The 18,180-nt window shown below is 34.0% G+C and overlaps 1 protein-coding gene across 1 annotated transcript; it reads right to left on the bottom strand.

Moving 5' to 3' along the window:
- Positions 1 to 3,213: 3,213 nt before the first annotated feature.
- On the bottom strand, positions 3,214 to 8,107 carry LOC131036336 (glycerol-3-phosphate dehydrogenase [NAD(+)]). The gene is made up of 12 exons (XM_057968190.2): positions 7,881 to 8,107; positions 7,698 to 7,774; positions 7,537 to 7,609; positions 6,082 to 6,203; positions 5,889 to 5,984; positions 5,672 to 5,779; positions 5,532 to 5,595; positions 4,342 to 4,379; positions 4,126 to 4,246; positions 3,924 to 3,978; positions 3,767 to 3,815; positions 3,214 to 3,440 (listed from the first exon to the last, which is right to left on the bottom strand). The coding sequence occupies exons 1-12, from the start codon at positions 8,083 to 8,085 to the stop codon at positions 3,258 to 3,260; spliced, it is 1,191 nt and encodes a 396-aa protein (XP_057824173.2). The 5' UTR covers positions 8,086 to 8,107; the 3' UTR covers positions 3,214 to 3,257.
- Positions 8,108 to 18,180: the final 10,073 nt, after the last annotated feature.

Raw genomic sequence — 18,180 nt, 5'->3', positions numbered from 1 at the left:
ACTCATTGCACGTTGGAATGTTGGAAACTTGAGTTGTTGTGTTGTGTTGTCATTGATGTCAACCTATCTTGTGTTGCCATTGATGTCACTATGTATTATAGATGGCCTAGAAGTGATTGTTTCGGTATTGTTGTGTGATTTGGTAAATTTTTTGAGTTGTTATGTGTTCTAGTGAAGATGTTGAGGTGTTTCTAGAAGGCTGGTGTAGTGAAAGTTTAAATATGCAAGAAAGAGTATTTAATGTCCTAGTTGAATAATTCTTTGTATTCTTTCAGTATATGGAGATTATGTGTTGCAGCCCTGGATATTATGTTTATTGTACTATCAGGTTTGTAGGTCCTTTGTTGCTCATATTGTAGAGTTGGTTATTATTGTTTTTGACAGTAAAGTTGTATGTTAGAACTAGTCCAGAGATTTTTGGAGGCTTCTAGATATGTGAATTCATGTGCTATGGTTTGGAGGACATGTTTATTCGGTTCATGCAATGTTCCAGTTTATATGAAGTTATGATCTATGTGCCAGTGTTGTTAGCTAGTCTGATTTTTAGTTGACTATGGATCATATTATTTTGGTCCAGGTTTTCTTTGGAGAATGGGTTTGGTTAGTTTTTTGGGTCTCACCATGCCATGTGGAGGTCCACATTGTGTAATTTGCATTGGAGGATAGTTTTGGGCTAACTAGCTAACATGCTTTAAGGATTACATACACATTTCTTTTGATGTTGACCTTGGAGGATGTGTTTACATGTGCAGTTCATTGGCATCCTTGGTAAAGATGTGTTTTGAAATAGATATTTTAGGTCTAGATGGGCAAATTTACATAATATTGTTTGTTTTGTCTATGGCTAACGTAGTAAAGGGTTTTAATGATTAATATTGTATATAAAGGAGTATGGATATGTGAGTGATGGCATGGGATGAGTGTGGATTGAAAAGAAGTGAATGTGAACAATTTGCAAATAGATTTGGTGTTAGAAATGTACTAAAGTTAGTTGTGAAGAGCGTTAATAATGATATATTCAATGTGATAGTGTTCTGAGATAGTGTTTGATGTTAGATGTATTTTCCATGATGTTGGTCACTTGACACAATGGTTCAAGGATGATTTCATGATCAAGAGATCTCGTTCTTTTCATTTCAACAATTCCTTTCTCTACTAGAAGATAATGTGTTTCTTGGTAACTTTTTGTATCTTTCCCTAAGACAACATGTCTCAATTCTACAAGCCATTTGCATCTTTCCCTAAGGTTGTGCACCTTAGTTTTGCAAGTTAGGGGTAGTGAGTTTCAGAGGTAAAATTGTAATAAATTGTATTCATATTATGAGTGTGGTTTTTCCCCGCTTAGGATTTTCCACATAAATATGTTGTTCATGTGTTTGTTGTGCTTTGTGCTTTCATGATTATATAATCGTGGTTTGAAGTTTGAAACATCAGAAACTAAGAATTAAGAGGTTTGGATTGATTCATCACCCCTCTTCTATGGAGTTTTCAACATTGCATGCATTTTTTGTTTTATGGATTGACCATTATGAGACAATTACAAGAATCATTGTCCATATATATTGTATCCTTTGAGTGTTTGAAAATATTTAATTTTCATGTTCACTTCTTGTTTCAATGTAACATTCATTCTCATAAAAGTTTGCATGCACATCGAAGTTGGGGGAAATTATAGTGGTGAAAATATCATACCCATACATATTCTACTTATGTTTGGACCCACTTTGACTAGACCGTCCTTCATTGAATATCAAGTTTACAACAAGAAATTTCTTGTGCAAAAATCCTCAATAAAAAAAATATCTCAATATGAGCCTTATTATCACTTAGGCCTAGAAATTGGTTTCAATCTCAAGATCTTCCATTAACCACCATAGATTAGATTTATGGGTATGAAATTAACCTAGGTAATTTTGTAGTTTAGGGATTTTAAGCTTGAAATTTTAGCATTTTAGATTCAAATTTAGATCTCAAGATCAACCTTTTTAGTGGTCATTGTATGCTAATATAGCATAGGTTAATATGGATTTTTGTCTTGTTTTGTGGTATCTAAGTAAATTAGTTATTAATTTGCAAATCATCCATGAATCATCAAAAGTACATTTATATAAGAGCATCATAACATAATCATGGAGCATCCTAAGTGCATCATCACCTTACATCACCATCATAGCCATACTACATGATTTCTTATCATTTTTTAACAATTCTTGAAAGTTATTAAATTGATCCATCTAGGTGCTTGATCAAAGAAAACTCAATATTTACCTAGCAAGTTCCTAAATGGTGCTTGGAGACACTACCCCCACTTCAAACAAATGTAGAAAAGTTTGAGGAAAAAATGTTATGGTTGTCCATTTCATGTTAATTTTGAGGGTCTAGGCAGATTCTTGTACCAAATACTTTACCTAAGTGCACATCTAAATCAGAGTATTACATAGCCAATTTACAAATTATGAGACCTTCATCAAGACAAGACCCTAATTTTCAATATATTGATGGATAAATTCCTAACATCTTCATTAATATATTTTTGCATATGAAAACTAACTAAAATTTATATTTTATATATTTTGTTTCAAAAAATTAAATTTTGCGTTTATTATGTCAATCTCAATTTTAAAACCATATCATAGATTATTTGTTAAATTATTTATTTTAAATAAATTATAATGAAAGTATTTATTTTCTTTATAATTATATCACTAGACAATTCACTTTAAGAATTCTTATATACCAAATCACTGAAACTATTATATATCATTATCACCATCGTCATAATCATAATAATATACTTCATTTCATCTACACACATAACATAATTAATTATAAAATAAAAAATCAAATTAAAAAATATTATATTCAGACATAATCAGAATCATTATATTTTAGTTCTCTACAATCTTAAACCAAATAGATCTATATAATTTCAGTCCTCTAAACAAATGAAAGCATTTTTATAATATTGCCTTAACCATTTCTAAACCTGTCACCAAAAGTCATTTCAGCTTGTAAAACTAATTTTGAAGAATAAGTATTTCACAAATGCACATTCTGAGCATTCATTTTTTTTAAAAACATTGAACTTGCAACTATTAAACATCTCTTAATATAGTTCTCTCCAACCAACATTTAAACTATATCTAAGAAAAGTTGCAAAGCATTGACATTAGAGAAATTGAGTAGAATATAAAATGAGTCTAGAGTGCAGAGTCACATGTACAAGCTACACATTTCAGAAAGCAGTGGAGTGTAAATCAGTAGTACTGAGCAGATCCTTCAACTAGTGAAAACTTGGGAGTATGTTCACTGTACTCCACAATGGCAGAGGGTTGAAGATGCCCAATGCAGATTTCATGCACAGTAGTGAACAGAGGAAACAGTTCTTGCCACCCTCTGTGGCTCAGCACCTCATAAACTTCCCTGGCAGTCAGAACTCCCTGCAACAGTTTAAATTAACATCTAGTTTAGACACAATTTTCTATTCTTTATCAAAGGAGTTCTATTTTTTCATTATATCGGATTTTCACAATCTATAATTTCTTTCTTAACTTTCTTCTTTCTGATGATGGATCACAGAAATACAAAAAAAAATAAAAAATCTCGCAATCTAATCTAAAAAGAATAACATTAAATAATTCTCTATCTTATTTTTTTTTTTAAAACAAACCCACATTTGAAACCCTAGAGTGTTCATAATATTAGACTGTTGAACATTTGAAACCCAAGAATGATTTAGAAATCCAAGGGAAAATGGTTTGCTAACCTGAAGTTTCTGACCTTGTAGTAATTCTGCTTCCAGCTCATCGAATGATCTGCATATTGAGCATGTTAGAAATAAAGTTCTGTTTGAATATATTGATAAACTTGAATAAAGTCCTGATTGAATACAACTTTAGGAATGTAGAGACTTGTGTAGATACCTTTTGCCTTTGTTCTTTGCAAAAGCTTCTGCAACTCTCCTATTCCTACCTCCAACTGATAAAACAAATCATAGGCATTACATTACATTTTATGTTAGATTAGGAAAAAAAAAAAAAAAAAACCAAGAAAATGGCCTTAAAGATAAAAGTAAACTGTATGAAAAGATTTCATGACAAGATGATAAATGCTATATGTTCATACGACAAGTGGTGATAAGATCTGCCACTCCACAACTCTCGAAGAAAGTATTGTCATGAACAGTTGGAAACAGCAATTTTGAAAATGCTCTCATTTCTCTGAGCCCAATACGCATAATTGCTGCCTGTAAATAATATGATCATGGTGAGATGGTGTTCTTGTAATGTTTTACTGTATTGAATGTTAATCAAACCTTGACTAGAGAGTTATCCCACGTACTTTTGTGTTGTTACCCATATCCAAGCCATCCACAAGACCTGCTCACATGAACATCTTTCTTAGAGAGAATTTACAAAACAGAAATGATCCATAAAGAGCTTGTCATACAAGGGAAGGAAAAAGGAAAAAGGAAAGAAAGTTGCATGAACAAACTCTGTAGCATTAATCACCATCTACTCAGTTTGAAGTCAAATGAAAACAATAGTATGCAACTTTGTTGATTATTGTAATATTATAAAAAAAAAAATGAAAACAAAAGCTTTAATGTTTGTGTCTTTTATAAACAATTGATGTTATTTATGTGTCTGTCTTTCTTCTACTATGAATAACCGATGAATTGTAGTCAATGCACTGATTATTTAAGCTCAACCTTGTAGACATAAAATAAATCAGCAGCGTAGAGTTATGATAAAAATAAGGTTTATAGTTTGTGTCTTCTGTGAATAATTGATGTGTTGTAGTCAAAATATCAATTGTTTATGTGCAGCACTCGCTCCCACTGTAAAAAATTGCTACATTGTAGTCAATACACTGATTGTTTAAGTTCAATCTTTTAGGAAAAAAAAAATTGCTAACATATAATTATGATAAAAAATAAGGTCGATTGTTTGTCTTTCATAAACAATTGTCAACTTATCTATTGTTTGTGTGTGAGACTCACTCCAATTTGTAAATAACTGATGCATTGTAGTTAATACACTAGTTGTTTAAGCTCAACCTTGTGAAAAAAAAAAGCTGCTAACACATAATTATGATGACAAATAAGGTCTATTGCATGTGTCTTACATAAATAATTGATGTGTTGTAGTTAACATATCTATTGTTTATGTGTGGGATTTGTTCCCACTATAAACAGTTTATGCATTGTAGTTTGTATCTGTCATAAATAATTGTTGCGTTGTAGTCAACATATTAGTTGTTTAATGGAACTTTTTTCGACGATAAACAACTAGTACATTGTAGTCAATTCATTGATTGTTTAAGCTCAATCTTATAAACTAAGAATTATTGAACAAAAAGATCTATTCTAGTAAAGAAAACAAGAAAACAATTGATACATGAAGAAACTTTATGTCACTAACTTGAAAATATACTAATTTAAAATAAATAAAATAAGAGTGGAGAGTCCAGATCCTCGTTTAAAGCGTGTTTGATTATTAAGATGTGAGAAAGTAACGAGGCAACTATACCTGCTGCTATAGCGACCACATTCTTCAATGTGCCACAAAGTTCTACTCCCTCCACATCTCTCACCTGCAATCAACAATATGTTGAGCTGTTAACCTGCAACTTCCATATTAAATGATGTGCTGAGTCCTAATGAGCTTACCGAAGAGACTAGGAAGTAAGGTGTAGTGAATATTTGAACCCATTTGTCTGCAATCCTCTTATCCTCTCTATATCCTACAGTTGCTTCACTGAACTTCTCCACTGCCACCTGTATCAGAGAAGGCCTCAGATTGCTAAGCATTTCCCATCATCATTTATCTTTCTCTTGATAAACATTTCCCATCATCATAAATTCAAAGATAAATAAAGAAACTTACCTCATTAGCAATGTTGGCACCCATGAGAACAGAACAGTCAATACCAAGTTGTTCAGTTATCAAGTTGGATATCATGCAGGGTCCTTCCATTTTAACCTGAATTCAAGTGCAAATATTTACCACCTCAATTCACTTACAACTTTTCTCCTTGCTTCAAAGAAACAGAGTGGGATGTAAATAGTAAGGAGTGTACCTCCATGCCCTTAATGAGAGAAATAGCCTTGGCATCTGATCTGACTTTTCCATTGAGCCTCTTGCAAATTCCTTCCATGAACTGATGAGGTGTCACAAATACAAGCATGGTTGCATCCTTAACTGTGAATCAACCAAGTATCTTGTGAGCACCATAACAAGTTCTCATGAAGATGATGTCACATTATGAGGATATCACACTGTGACTATTATTACATAATTACTACTCATTCCATAGGCTGATTTCTAAACTGTATATTTACTAAATTGTAACACTATCTATTAAAAGCTGATAATATTTAGAAATATGGTCAAAGAGAAATTTATTAAAGTTTAAAAATTTATTTAATTTGACTATTTATGTTCTGTTTAATTATTATATTGATAGACATATTGCAATGGGTATATGAGAAATTGAAAGTGTTCATATATAAAATCCATTTTTTTCAAGGATAAAGATAAGAACAAATAAAAATGAAAATATAATAATAAGATAATATACAAATAATAATTTAGTCTTAATAGTTTTTTTGGCTTTTTTAAATAGTTTAATAAAAATATGAAATTATAATATTAAACGGACAGCAAACTGGCAAACAAAAATTGTGCGATGCTCAAGTCCACGAATGTAACAGCATCAGCATTTTTGACGTATGAGGGTGAGGGATGTTTTATCCCTTCTATCATGATGTCATTTGTATTTTCAGGCTAGGAATGGAGGTTTTCTTGCTGGCTCTTTCCTCTCCAAGCTCTTGAACCAGTTTTATTAATATTAATAATATATTAGTTGCTTGCCACTTTCCTTAAAAAAAATAAAAAATTTAATATAATATAATAATAAGAAAAATTGGGTGAGCCACTAGTCATAGTACTTGGTGATTGTGTATGAATTTATCATAATTTTGTATACAAGTGACAATTTCATCTTTTCTTATGTGGTATTTTTCTTGTAGATAGTAATTTTTCTAGTGTTTTTCTATAGCACTTTAAAAAAAGAAGTGAATAGAAAAGATACCAAAATAATAGGTTTTTTTTATTATTATGGGGCGAGCTGAGGTACACTGGTTTCTCATTATGGGGCGAGCTGAGGCGAGACTAGTCCCTGGAGATGAGCTAAGCAGCCTGTCAGCCAAGCCCATCGGTTGAATCCAAGCCTCAGAGTCGAACCAAAGACCAATGGGAAGCAAACCCACGGTCCAAGCCAACTCTGCTACCTGTCTGGGCTATCCTTCCAACTTTAATGGTAGATGTTGTTTGAAATCTTTATATAATTTTTCATTTAAAAAAATAAAATATAAATAAGAACTTGTATAATATGAAGGAAAGGGGAAAAAAAGCTAAGAAACTGTAAGGAATTTATGAATGCAAAGACTGTTATAAACACTCCTAAACTACTAAGTTATTGGGACAGAAGTCTCTGAATATCAAGCAATACACATGAAGAAACATGAAGTACCTGCATTCTCAAGATCTGGATCTGCTACCACATTCGGACCAAGCTTTATATTGGGCAGATACTTCACATTCTCCTGAGTTGGATGTATCAATACAATCAAATCAAATCGTTAGTACAGTAAAATCTCAATTTCTACTGAAACTTTAAGAAAAAGCACTGACATTTTTTTGATTGATAAGATGTGTAAGCTTGTTTCCACAAGGCAAAATCTCCTCAAACACCCACATCCGAACTTCATCTGCAAAGACCAAATTAACAATTTAGAAACCATTTTCTCTCTTTGCCCATTTTTATCACAGTCAAAACAAAACCATAATTGAAAGAAAGAAGTATAATAGAAATACCATGAAATCCATTAAGCTTGATTGTGTTGGAAGCAATGAGTTTTGCAGCTACACTACCCCAGTTACCACTACCAATAATAGCAACCGTCTCTTTTCTATTGATAGAAGAGTAAGCATTGGAGGTGAAAGATTGAGGAGCTTCATCTTCCTGCTGCTGAATCTGCTGGTTTTTCTGCTCAGAACCAATCTCCAGTCCTGGGGCCATGCTTGTATTTTGCTATGGAACACCTTCTTACTAAGTTTGCAGGCAAATGGGTGGGTTTGGGTGTGCATTGGCATGCTTAGAATTAGTCTAGTTAAGTAGGAAAGTAATTTAGATTGCAGCCAAGATAGAGGAAATCTCAAGAAAGTGAACGGATGAATCAAAGCATTATATTATATTAATGGTGATGCAAAGTGGCCGGATGAAACCAAGCATTCTATTATGTTAATGGCGAGATGGTCGAGGGGCAAGTTGAAAGATGTTTAATTTTCCCTCTTGTCTATTACCTCGTACACCCATTACATCATCTCTCCTTTTGCAGTGGAGGGGATCCATATTGGCACACCTTAGGAGGTCTAGATTCACTGATACTGCCGCCTTCCCATTTCATATGATCTTTGTGGAGGTCCATGCATATGGCATGGAACCATGGAAGACATCCTACAATTTGAATATCAAAGATATTGTTCACATCATGTATTATTATATTCTCCAATTTGCTTTGTTTTGTTTGTTATATAAGTTTGTTATAGATTCTTCATAATTATTTTATAGGGTCATAGTTTTTGGATTGTAACATAATGCAGTCTATTTTAATTCCAAATTTCTTACGTTAAGTTGATTTTTTTTAAAATCGATTATCATTCATCAAGTCAAATGTATCATAATATTTCAAATTGGGCTTTTGGGATTTTGTATTTATCTGTCATTAATATTGATTTAAAAATCATATAAAAGAGAACTATTAGATAGTTCCTTAAATCAATTACACTATAGTATTAGCACTTGTACATTAACATTAACAATCTAGGTATTGGATCACTTGCTTGGTGTACATTTGATTTTGTATCAGCATAAAGAGGTTAGATTTGTTATCATGAAAATCAAGACATCTTCCCTTTGCATATAAAAGGCCCCATCTTACTCTTCAATGCAATTTGTTATTAGAAAATAGTATCAAAGATAAGAGCATAGGTCACATTAGAAGGGAAAACATCTAATTGGTGTATTAGATTATACAACAAATATTTGTACATCAAACCATAGATGAAACTTAGTCTAATATAATTTTTATCTCTATCTAGATTCCATAAAAAGATCCACATAGTAGATCTATCATCTAATTCCTAATTCTAATCACCAATCATAATCAAAGAACATAATATTCATCATAAAACTTCTAATCCTTTTCATATTGCATATACCTATTTCTTTTTCATCTCTAATAAATTAAATTTGTTTGATACTTAATATTTTGTCATTCATTTAAAACTTTTACTTAAATAATTACATTACATGACATATTTATTTCCCTAAATTTTAGTGAACTCATAAACTTAAACACCATAGAAGGATTTGCTCTAAGTTATCTTGTTATTCTAACAATTCTTAAAGTCCCTTAATTATTTTTCTTCCAGGAAATGAAATCAAACTTTGCTATTAACTTTTATATATTATTATATCTTGGATCTTAATGCCTTTTCACAATTTGTTGCACTTGATTCATTTACTTTTTATTACATCATATAGTTTGACCAAAAGGATAGAAGTGTTTATTATATGGGTGTATTGATCCAATGAATATCTAACGTTTCTTCTTTCGTAGAAATTATTAGCAGTGTTCCCCCTACATTGGAGGATTTCACTTCATTTGTTCATGAGATTCATGTTGATAATATTAATTCTATGACCACAGATAGTGATTTATCTATACATCTCTTCCTTCTATGATCTATATAATGGGGAATTATAAGACGATTAATCTATTATGTACAACATGTCCTATGTTCAAATTATATAAATTTCAACCTATTAAAAAATTTCAATGAGCTCTCTCGCTTCTCCCGCTCGAAGGGCATTTTTGAATTCGGCAACATCCTTTAATGGTTCCTTCCCTGGCGCGCCTGGTGGTGTGGGTTTTGTACCTCACATTGATGGCTGTGTTGATGCCAATGACCTCGTTGGCCCTTATGCCTCTGTGCCCGCCGGCTGTGCTGCTGCGGACAAAACGTGTCCTCCCCCCTCCCTAGACGCCCTTCTGGGTGGTGTGGCAACTTCTTCTGTCGGTGTCACTGTTGTTGGTTCGGGGGTCGTCCCGCTGTTGTTATTGGGGGTGCGAATGCTTTTGGTGTTGTTGTGGTTCCTCCCCGACCTCCCTCTTTCACTGGTCGACGAAGCTTTGCTCATGTGGTCAAATATGCTACTCATCCTTCTAAGGGAATTTATCCTCTTCCATGTGTCAAATTTTCTCCTGGTGGTTTGTGGTCACAATGTTGTGGAGAAGGTTTGTGGTCACAATGTTGTGGAGAATATTGACTTTTATCAACGATGTGCACTGGTGTGCAGATTTGCTGGGTTTTGGCCTTCTCTTTCAAATCTCCATCGTTAGGTGAGTGAGTCTTGGAAGCCTTTGGTTTCTTTTAGCATTGGAGATTTTTCCTTGTGCTAAAGGATTTTTCATTACTTCCTTTACTTCTTTCTCGGATCAAGATTTGGTGCTAGGTAAGTTGTGCGCTTGGGGAGAGAAATCTCTTTCTATCAAGCCTTGGACGTCTTCTTTCAACCCCATTACTAAACCACTTAATGTGCATCCAGTATGGGTTCGCCTTCCAAATATTCCTCTCTATTTATGGGAACAATCTTACTATGAGGCTATTGGCAACTCTATTGGTTGTTTCTTGAAAGTGGATGATGCCACGTCTACTATGGGGCACTATACTTTTGCCTACATTTTAATGGACATTGACATCTCTTCGCCTCTCTCGAGGGATGTGGTTCTTATGGTGGGTGATCAACCATGGATGCAACCATTGGATTATGAAGGCCTCCTCTGTCGCTGTCGGAAGTGCTATTCTACAGGTCATCTTGCTACAAATTGTTCTATTCCACGTCATAGGGGTGCTGCTACTTGGTGGAAGAATGCTACTACTGATCATTTAACGACCAATGCTCCCGACTCTGATGACTCCTCTCATGAGGATGATGTCTCCTCTCATAAGGAAGTTGTGCCCCTCACTGCTACTTAAGCTTTTGATCCTCCTATTGTGGTCTCCTCTGTTCCTGAGGCCCCCACCCCAACTTCTCCTTTTTTGCAGCCACGTTCTACTCCTGTTGGACCTGCTTCTAGTGTTGTTTCGTCACAGCCTGATGTTGTTTTGCAGTAGCTTCATGTTGTTCTGCAGTAGCTTCATGTTGTTATGCAGCACCCTCTCATTGTTCTGTTGCAGCACTCTGTTGACACTACTGATTGTAACCTTGTGAGGTCCCTCTCGATTGATCTCTTTTTGGATGGTCCTAATGATAGCATCACCTGGACAATGGTTTCTCACAAGTGGAAGGGAAAGTCTTCTCCCACCCCCCAAAACCCCCTTTGTCTGGGTTTGGGTGTCTCTCCCCTTCCTTGATTGGGGTTTTGGGTGTTTATTAGTTTGATAGAGTTTTCTTTAGCCTGTTTGACTATGTTTTTTTTCTTACTGCCTTCAAGTTGTTGTTTTTGTTGCCAACATCATGTTTTTGGTGTTGTTTGTTTTAGGTTTATAGTCTTTGACTATGTAAAGGGTCAGCGTCCTAGTTAAAGTTGCTTTAATAATAGAAAACATGTCCTATGTTCTCCCTCACATTTTTTATGCCTAAGGATGTGGCATCTATGATAAAAATTTTAAAATGATTTCGAATTATGGCACATAGTTGGATTGGAGGGATTTTTTGGCCTATGTAAATAAGAGTGGGATTGTGATATTTTAACTAGTTTGAATGTGTTCTCCATAATCTAAATATGAATAGTACACTTATATGAAAAATAATGTAGATTAGCTTTTTGGGGTATTTTAAATATGTTGCTCAAGTTTATTTCAAACTAAATTTTAAATCCAGACTTGTATTAAGTCCATATTATTTAAATATTTCATTCTTATGCAACTCATAATATTCCCATAGTTCTTTTTGATGATTCATTCTTATGTAGCTCATAAGAATCGCACAACGACATAATTGGATGACTCAAATATGATTCAATAAAAAAAAATTCTCGTATGAACCCCTAAGAAAAGAGAATTCAAAATATAGAGCACAAAAAATGTCATTCATAATAAATATTAATTAACTCATATGAACCCCTAAGAAAAGAGAATTCAAAATATTTGGACTACGTTTTGTCATTGGGTGTTGTGTTATCAGTTACTATGGACGCCATTAGAGACTACAAGATTCTACCACAGTTAGTTTTCTAGTCTTGTGGAAGAATAAGTTGAGCTAGTTAGGAGGTAGATTAGATCCAAGTTTCAAGTGATTTAAATTATCCTAAAGATAATCAAAGGCATTTGAGTGGAGATTGTGTTATCAATTTTCATGAAGGAAGATTGTACAAAAGTAAAGAGTTTGCACTAGCAAATGCAAACATACAACAACAAGAGAAAGCATGTGAAGATGAATTATATCTAGTAGAGATTATGATATGGAGTGCATGGTGTTATTTTACTCCTAAATTACCATAGATTATTTAGGATTGGGGTATGTGTTTGGTCGACTACACATTACATGTAACCTACAATTTAGGACCAACTCATGGCTGGTGTAGATCATCCTGGATATTTGTGGATGGTATACAAGCATGACTTGGAATTATTTTAAAGTAGGAAGAAAGTAGTTAGAGGACAAGAGAGGAGAGAGTATAAAAATAAAGGAAAGAAGAATTAATTGATAGAGATGAAAGCAATAGTGGAATGAGTAGGATGGGTGATTTAGCATGGAAAATGACATGTTATATAGAGGCGATGTTGTGTTTTGTACTTGTCTATGTCCTTATTGTAATCCAAGGCTATGACCTGACATGTAAAAATTTCTAATGGTAAATGTAATGAGTTTTAGAAATTTAATATAATAAAGATGTGTTTTTCTAGTTTGGGTTTTTTTCCCCTTTTAGGGTTTTCCTAGGATAAATCTTTTGTCTTGTGGTTGTCATGATTATGTATGTTCTTTTTGTAATTCTATTATATTCTATTTTGTCTATGGTTTTGGATTGTTAATACTACATGGCTAGATAGTTCTTTATAAGGACCCTCCATTTGGGACTACATTTAATGGTATCAAAGTGAGAAGATCGGGATGAGCTCTGATTTATACTAGAATGGGAAGACTAGAGTTGGTTTTCAAATCCTTGGGAGTGAGGTAATTTAAGAAGATTAGAGTAGGAAGACTAGGGGAAAGACAACAATTTGAGCTAATTGTACTTGTCAAAGCTAGGAGAAGAAGATCTAAAGACATTACAAAAGGAGTGAAGTTTCTTTTGGAGTTGATAGTGAAATCTATAGCTCCCAAAAATAAATAGCAACCAGAATTCTTAACACATCTAAATATAAAAATATTCATTGTGTTATGAAACCTTGAGAGATATATTGATCCCCCAAAAATTGATTGGTATGCCTATTTGGTTTATTGAATACAATTGGATAATCCTAAATAATTGCAATGACTTCTTATAAAAGAAAAATCATTAAATCTTAGGTGAAATCCTAGTTGAGGATTAAGTTAGATCATCACAAGTTTCCTCATCTTACATGCTATGAGAAAACATGACCTTTAATTAGCTTAACCTAATAATAGAAAAAAACTCCTAATTTTAGGTTGTGTAGTAAACTAATAGGAGGAATAAGTAATTAAAGATGGATTAATTAATTAACAAGGTGATTAATTAACTACTCCAACACTCATCTTAAAATCAACTTAGGGAGAAGCTAAAAAACTAATGATGAATGTTATGATGGATACATGAATCATTGAATTGATGTGTCTTGGCTATAAGGCTTAATGAGGTACTCATGTACAGACAAAAATATTTGCCATAACTAGAGAAAAAGGAGAAAGCCACATGGGAAAAAATCTCTAAAATAGATAAATGAACTAATTGCACTATTGAAAGAAGGATGGAAGGAGGACTCAATGTGTCCCTCCAAGGAATGTTTTTTGTCACAATCCTACAATAGATGTCCTACCCATAGGATAGAGAAAGTATGGATATAAATTCCGCCACAAAGAAGTAGCTCCTATGCAAATAATGATTTATCCTATATATATAACACATCCACTATGTGCAAACAACATTTCTCCCCTTAGGAATCTTAAGAAACCCACTTGTGATTGGAGAATCCATTCCCATAAATTGGATGAATAAGGAATCCAAATCTAAATGATTTGCATCTCTAAAATTTGTTCAAATGTTCGCATGTCAAAATGAGACGTTGTCAATCCAAAAGCTTGGGAATACTAATGTATAACATGTTGCAAATAAAATGATGCGGTTATTAGCAAGTTGGAGAATAATTTCCTCAAAATAATCCTCTAAATTTTCAATCTCAAACTCCACAAACGATGATGATATATTTGAAAGATATGAATGTCAAGTAACTATGTTGAAAAGATGATAAATATCCTGACAAGATAATCAAGAACAATAGAAGATGAATATGGGGTCTCAATGTGAGGAGTACGAATTGGGAAAAACCTTTGACCCATCATAACATGTAAGACCTATGATATAGTCAAACTTATCTAAAGTATCATAATAAAAGGGTATAAAATCTACATGTGAAAGGGGAATGAAACTATTGGTATTAGGATCCTCTAAGAATGGAGAGATATGAGGGTCTCCATTGATCTCCCAAAGTCTATTCCAAAGTGTGTGGAGACAATCATTGTCTAATATAACACAAAGTGTGGTACAGTCACCGGTTAGGAGGGACCTCAAAGAGATCAATTTGGATTGGGAAGCAAGAGTAAACTCAACAAAAACAAGAGGATATGATGGAGACAATGCAGAAATGAATGAACTAGATCATGAAAACTGTTTACAAGCAACCGATAACATCCAAGTTACAAGATTCGACTCACTAGCCTACTACAAACATGCTTAATTACAAAATAGGTCACTCCCAGACCTCTAAATCTTAAGATCTATCTACTAGTTTCTATCTCACTAAATTATGATGCTTAATTACAATGATTTATACGATCCAAGGGGATTTGGTTGGCCAAAAGGGATCAAATGTTGAAGAACAAGAGCAAACGTGTAAAACCAATAGGTCGGACTCCGCCAAAGATATTCCTTTGGAAAATCCAAAGGATGAAGTGTGGATCAAAGGGAAGGTCGGTCACATGCCAAGGAACATCGAAATCAATGAACTGGGTTTCACAAGCTATGAAAAGGATCTGGTAGATTCACCAATGCAAATAGGTCCAAGTGGTTCCAGTGCTAGAAAACTGTCTTGGAATCTAGAATCAATAACTTGCTGGAAAATGATCCAAATGCTCTGTGGTTTAGGAATAAGGAAGATGATCTTTTCCTCAAGCAAAAATCTAGCTCCACAAGATTTGGTGAGCCAATGCAAGAAAATACAGAAAGAAATGCTAAAACTGTGAAACTGCAAAACAAACTGAAAAGAAATATTTTTGGTTGATGCAAGATTGCCAAGAACCGGAGATGCTCCTGCATCAGTCATCCGAGGTTGTTGAAAAAGTGAGTCTCTCACTTTGTTGGGGTTAGAGGAAAACCAAGGTGCTCCACCTCTACCTAAGAAATCCAAGATGAGTCTTCAACTGGTCTATTCTTCCATTTCACAAGATACTCCATGTACTAACTGCTTCGAGTACTATGCCTAATCCTTGTGTCTAAAATGTCTTCAATCTATTCTGGTTCCTTTCGGGGCAATTGTTTCTCCAAGTATACAATACTATCTTCACTGAGTTCTAATTCATGATACTGATGTAGATCTGCAATGTTAAATATAGGTGAAATACTCAAACTATCTGGTAACTCCACTTCATATGCATTTCCGAAACTGAACTTCGTCAAGATCTTACAAGGTCCAAACTTCTTCATCTGCAACTTGTTGTATGTTCCAACTGGAAATATTTCTTTTCTTAGATATACCATCACTTCATCACCAACTTCAAATTCCTTATGTCTCTTTTTCTCATCTACTTTCCCCTTATACTTGTTGTTCATATCTTCCAAATGTTGTTTCACCTGAATGTGTAGGTCCTTCATATGATCTGCAAACTCTTTAGCTTTTGTACTCCTCTTTTCTTCATTACTGATATCTCTCAATTATGATATACCTCTAGGGTGTGCTTCGGTAACAATCTCAAAAGGTGTTCTTCTGGTACTCTTGTTCACTGAATTATTGTAGGCAAACTCTTCTTGTGCAAGAATCAAATCCCAAATTCTAGTTTTCTCTCCAACTAAACATCTCAACAAATTTTCCAAGCTCCTGTTTACTACTTATGTCTGTCCATCAGTCTGTGGGTGAAAAGTAGAACTGAATTTTAAATCTAGCTTCATCTTCTTCCAAAGTGTTCTAAAAAAATAACCAACAAACTTAGTATCTCTATCTGAAACTATGCTCTTTGGTAATCCATGCAATCTCACTACCTCCTTGAAGAATAAGTCAGTTATATGTACTGCATTTGATGTCTTCTTACAAGGTATAAAATGAGCCATCTTTGAGAATCTATCCACCACCACAAATATAGAATCATTCCCTCTTTGTGTCTTAGGCAATCCAAGTATGAAATCCATGATTATATCCTCCCAAGGTCTTTTTGGTACTGTCAAAGGTTTATACAATCCCACACTCTGACTACTACTTTTTGCAACTTGACAAACTCTACAACTCTACACAAATTTCATAACATCCTTATGAATCTGAGGCCAAAAGTATTGTTCACTCACCAATTCTACTGGTTTATCAACACCAAAGTGTCTAGCTAATCCTCCACTATGTTTCTCCTTTTTCAGATTCTCCCTCATAGAACCCTTAGGTATACACAACTGAACTCCTTTGAATAACATCCCATCCTGAATGAAATAATCTAACCACTTTCTTTTATCTACCATAATCGGTTCTTTACATGCTCTCCAAGGTTTTGCGAAATTTGGGTCATCATCATACAAGGTCTTCAACTCCTCAAATCCTAATACTATCACTCTCATTTCTGTCAATAAGTTCCTCCTTCTACTCAATGCATCAACAAATTTGTTTTACTTCCCACTTCTATGCTTCAACACAAAGGTGTAACTCTGCAAAAATTCTACCCATCTCATATGTCTCTGGTTCAACTTATTCTGATTGTTTAAATACTATAAGGCTTGATGGTCAGTATACAACACAAATTCCTTAGGCAACAGGTAATGTCTCCACTTCTTTAAGGCTTGAATTATGGCTTAAAATTCTTGATCATACACTGAATATCTCCTTCTATCATCACTCAACTTCTCACTGAAATAAGCTACTGCCCTTCCTTCCTGACTTAGCATGACTCCAATTGCAGTTCCACTTGCATCAAAATCTACTTGGAATACTTTGTTGAAATCTGGTAAAGCTAACACGTGCTACTCAGTCACTTTCTGCTTCAACAATTTAAAACTTTTATTTGCTCTGGTTGTCCACTTGAATTCTTTCATGTCTCCTCTCATTGTCTCAGTGATAGGGCTACAAACAGAACTAAAATTTTTGATAAACTTTCGGTAGAAGCTAGCCAATCCATGAAATGATCTAACCTCTCCAATGATTTCCGGTGTAGGCCATTCAACAATTTCTTTCACCTTCTTAGGGTCCATCTTCAATCCAACCATAGATATCACAAATCCCAAATATACTAACTCTTCCTTCATGAAAGTACACTTCTTCCCTCAACCTCTGCAAAACTTGTCTTAAATGCAACAAATGCTTCTCTTTTGTCTTATTGAAAATCAAAATGTCATCCAAATATACAATAACAAACTTACCTAAGAATTTCTTCAATATCTCATTCATCAACCTCATGAAAGTACTCAGTGCGTTAGTCAACCCAAAAGGTGTCACCAACCATTCATACAATCCTTCATTTGTATTCAATGTTGTCTTCCACTGATCTCCTTCTTTGATTTTGATTTGATGATATCCACTCTTCAAGTCTATCTTTGTGTAGTATTTGGCTCCACTCAAGCAGTCCATTATGTCATCCATCCTAGGTAAAGGAAACCAGTACTTCACTATGATCTTGTTTATTTCTCTAGAATCTATGCACATCCTCCATTCTCCATTCTCCTTAGGGGCTAACTAC

This window comes from Cryptomeria japonica, chromosome 7 (genome assembly GCF_030272615.1).
Source record: "Cryptomeria japonica chromosome 7, Sugi_1.0, whole genome shotgun sequence".
Taxonomy (NCBI): Eukaryota; Viridiplantae; Streptophyta; class Pinopsida; order Cupressales; family Cupressaceae; genus Cryptomeria; species Cryptomeria japonica.
This window is presented reverse-complemented; position numbering and strand designations above follow the sequence as displayed.

Bases quoted from the DNA above. Each gene is read 5' to 3' on its own strand.
- LOC131036336 (XM_057968190.2), bottom strand. From the start codon at position 8,085: ATGGCCCCAGGACTGGAGATTGGTTCTGAGCAGAAAAACCAGCAGATT. The intron at 7,610-7,697 runs GTCAGTGCTTTT...CATCCAACTCAG, and splicing joins ATCTTATCAATCAAAAAAAT to GAGAATGTGAAGTATCTGCC. The intron at 3,979-4,125 runs GTATGAACATAT...TTGTTTTATCAG, and splicing joins AGATCTTATCACCACTTGTC to TTGGAGGTAGGAATAGGAGA.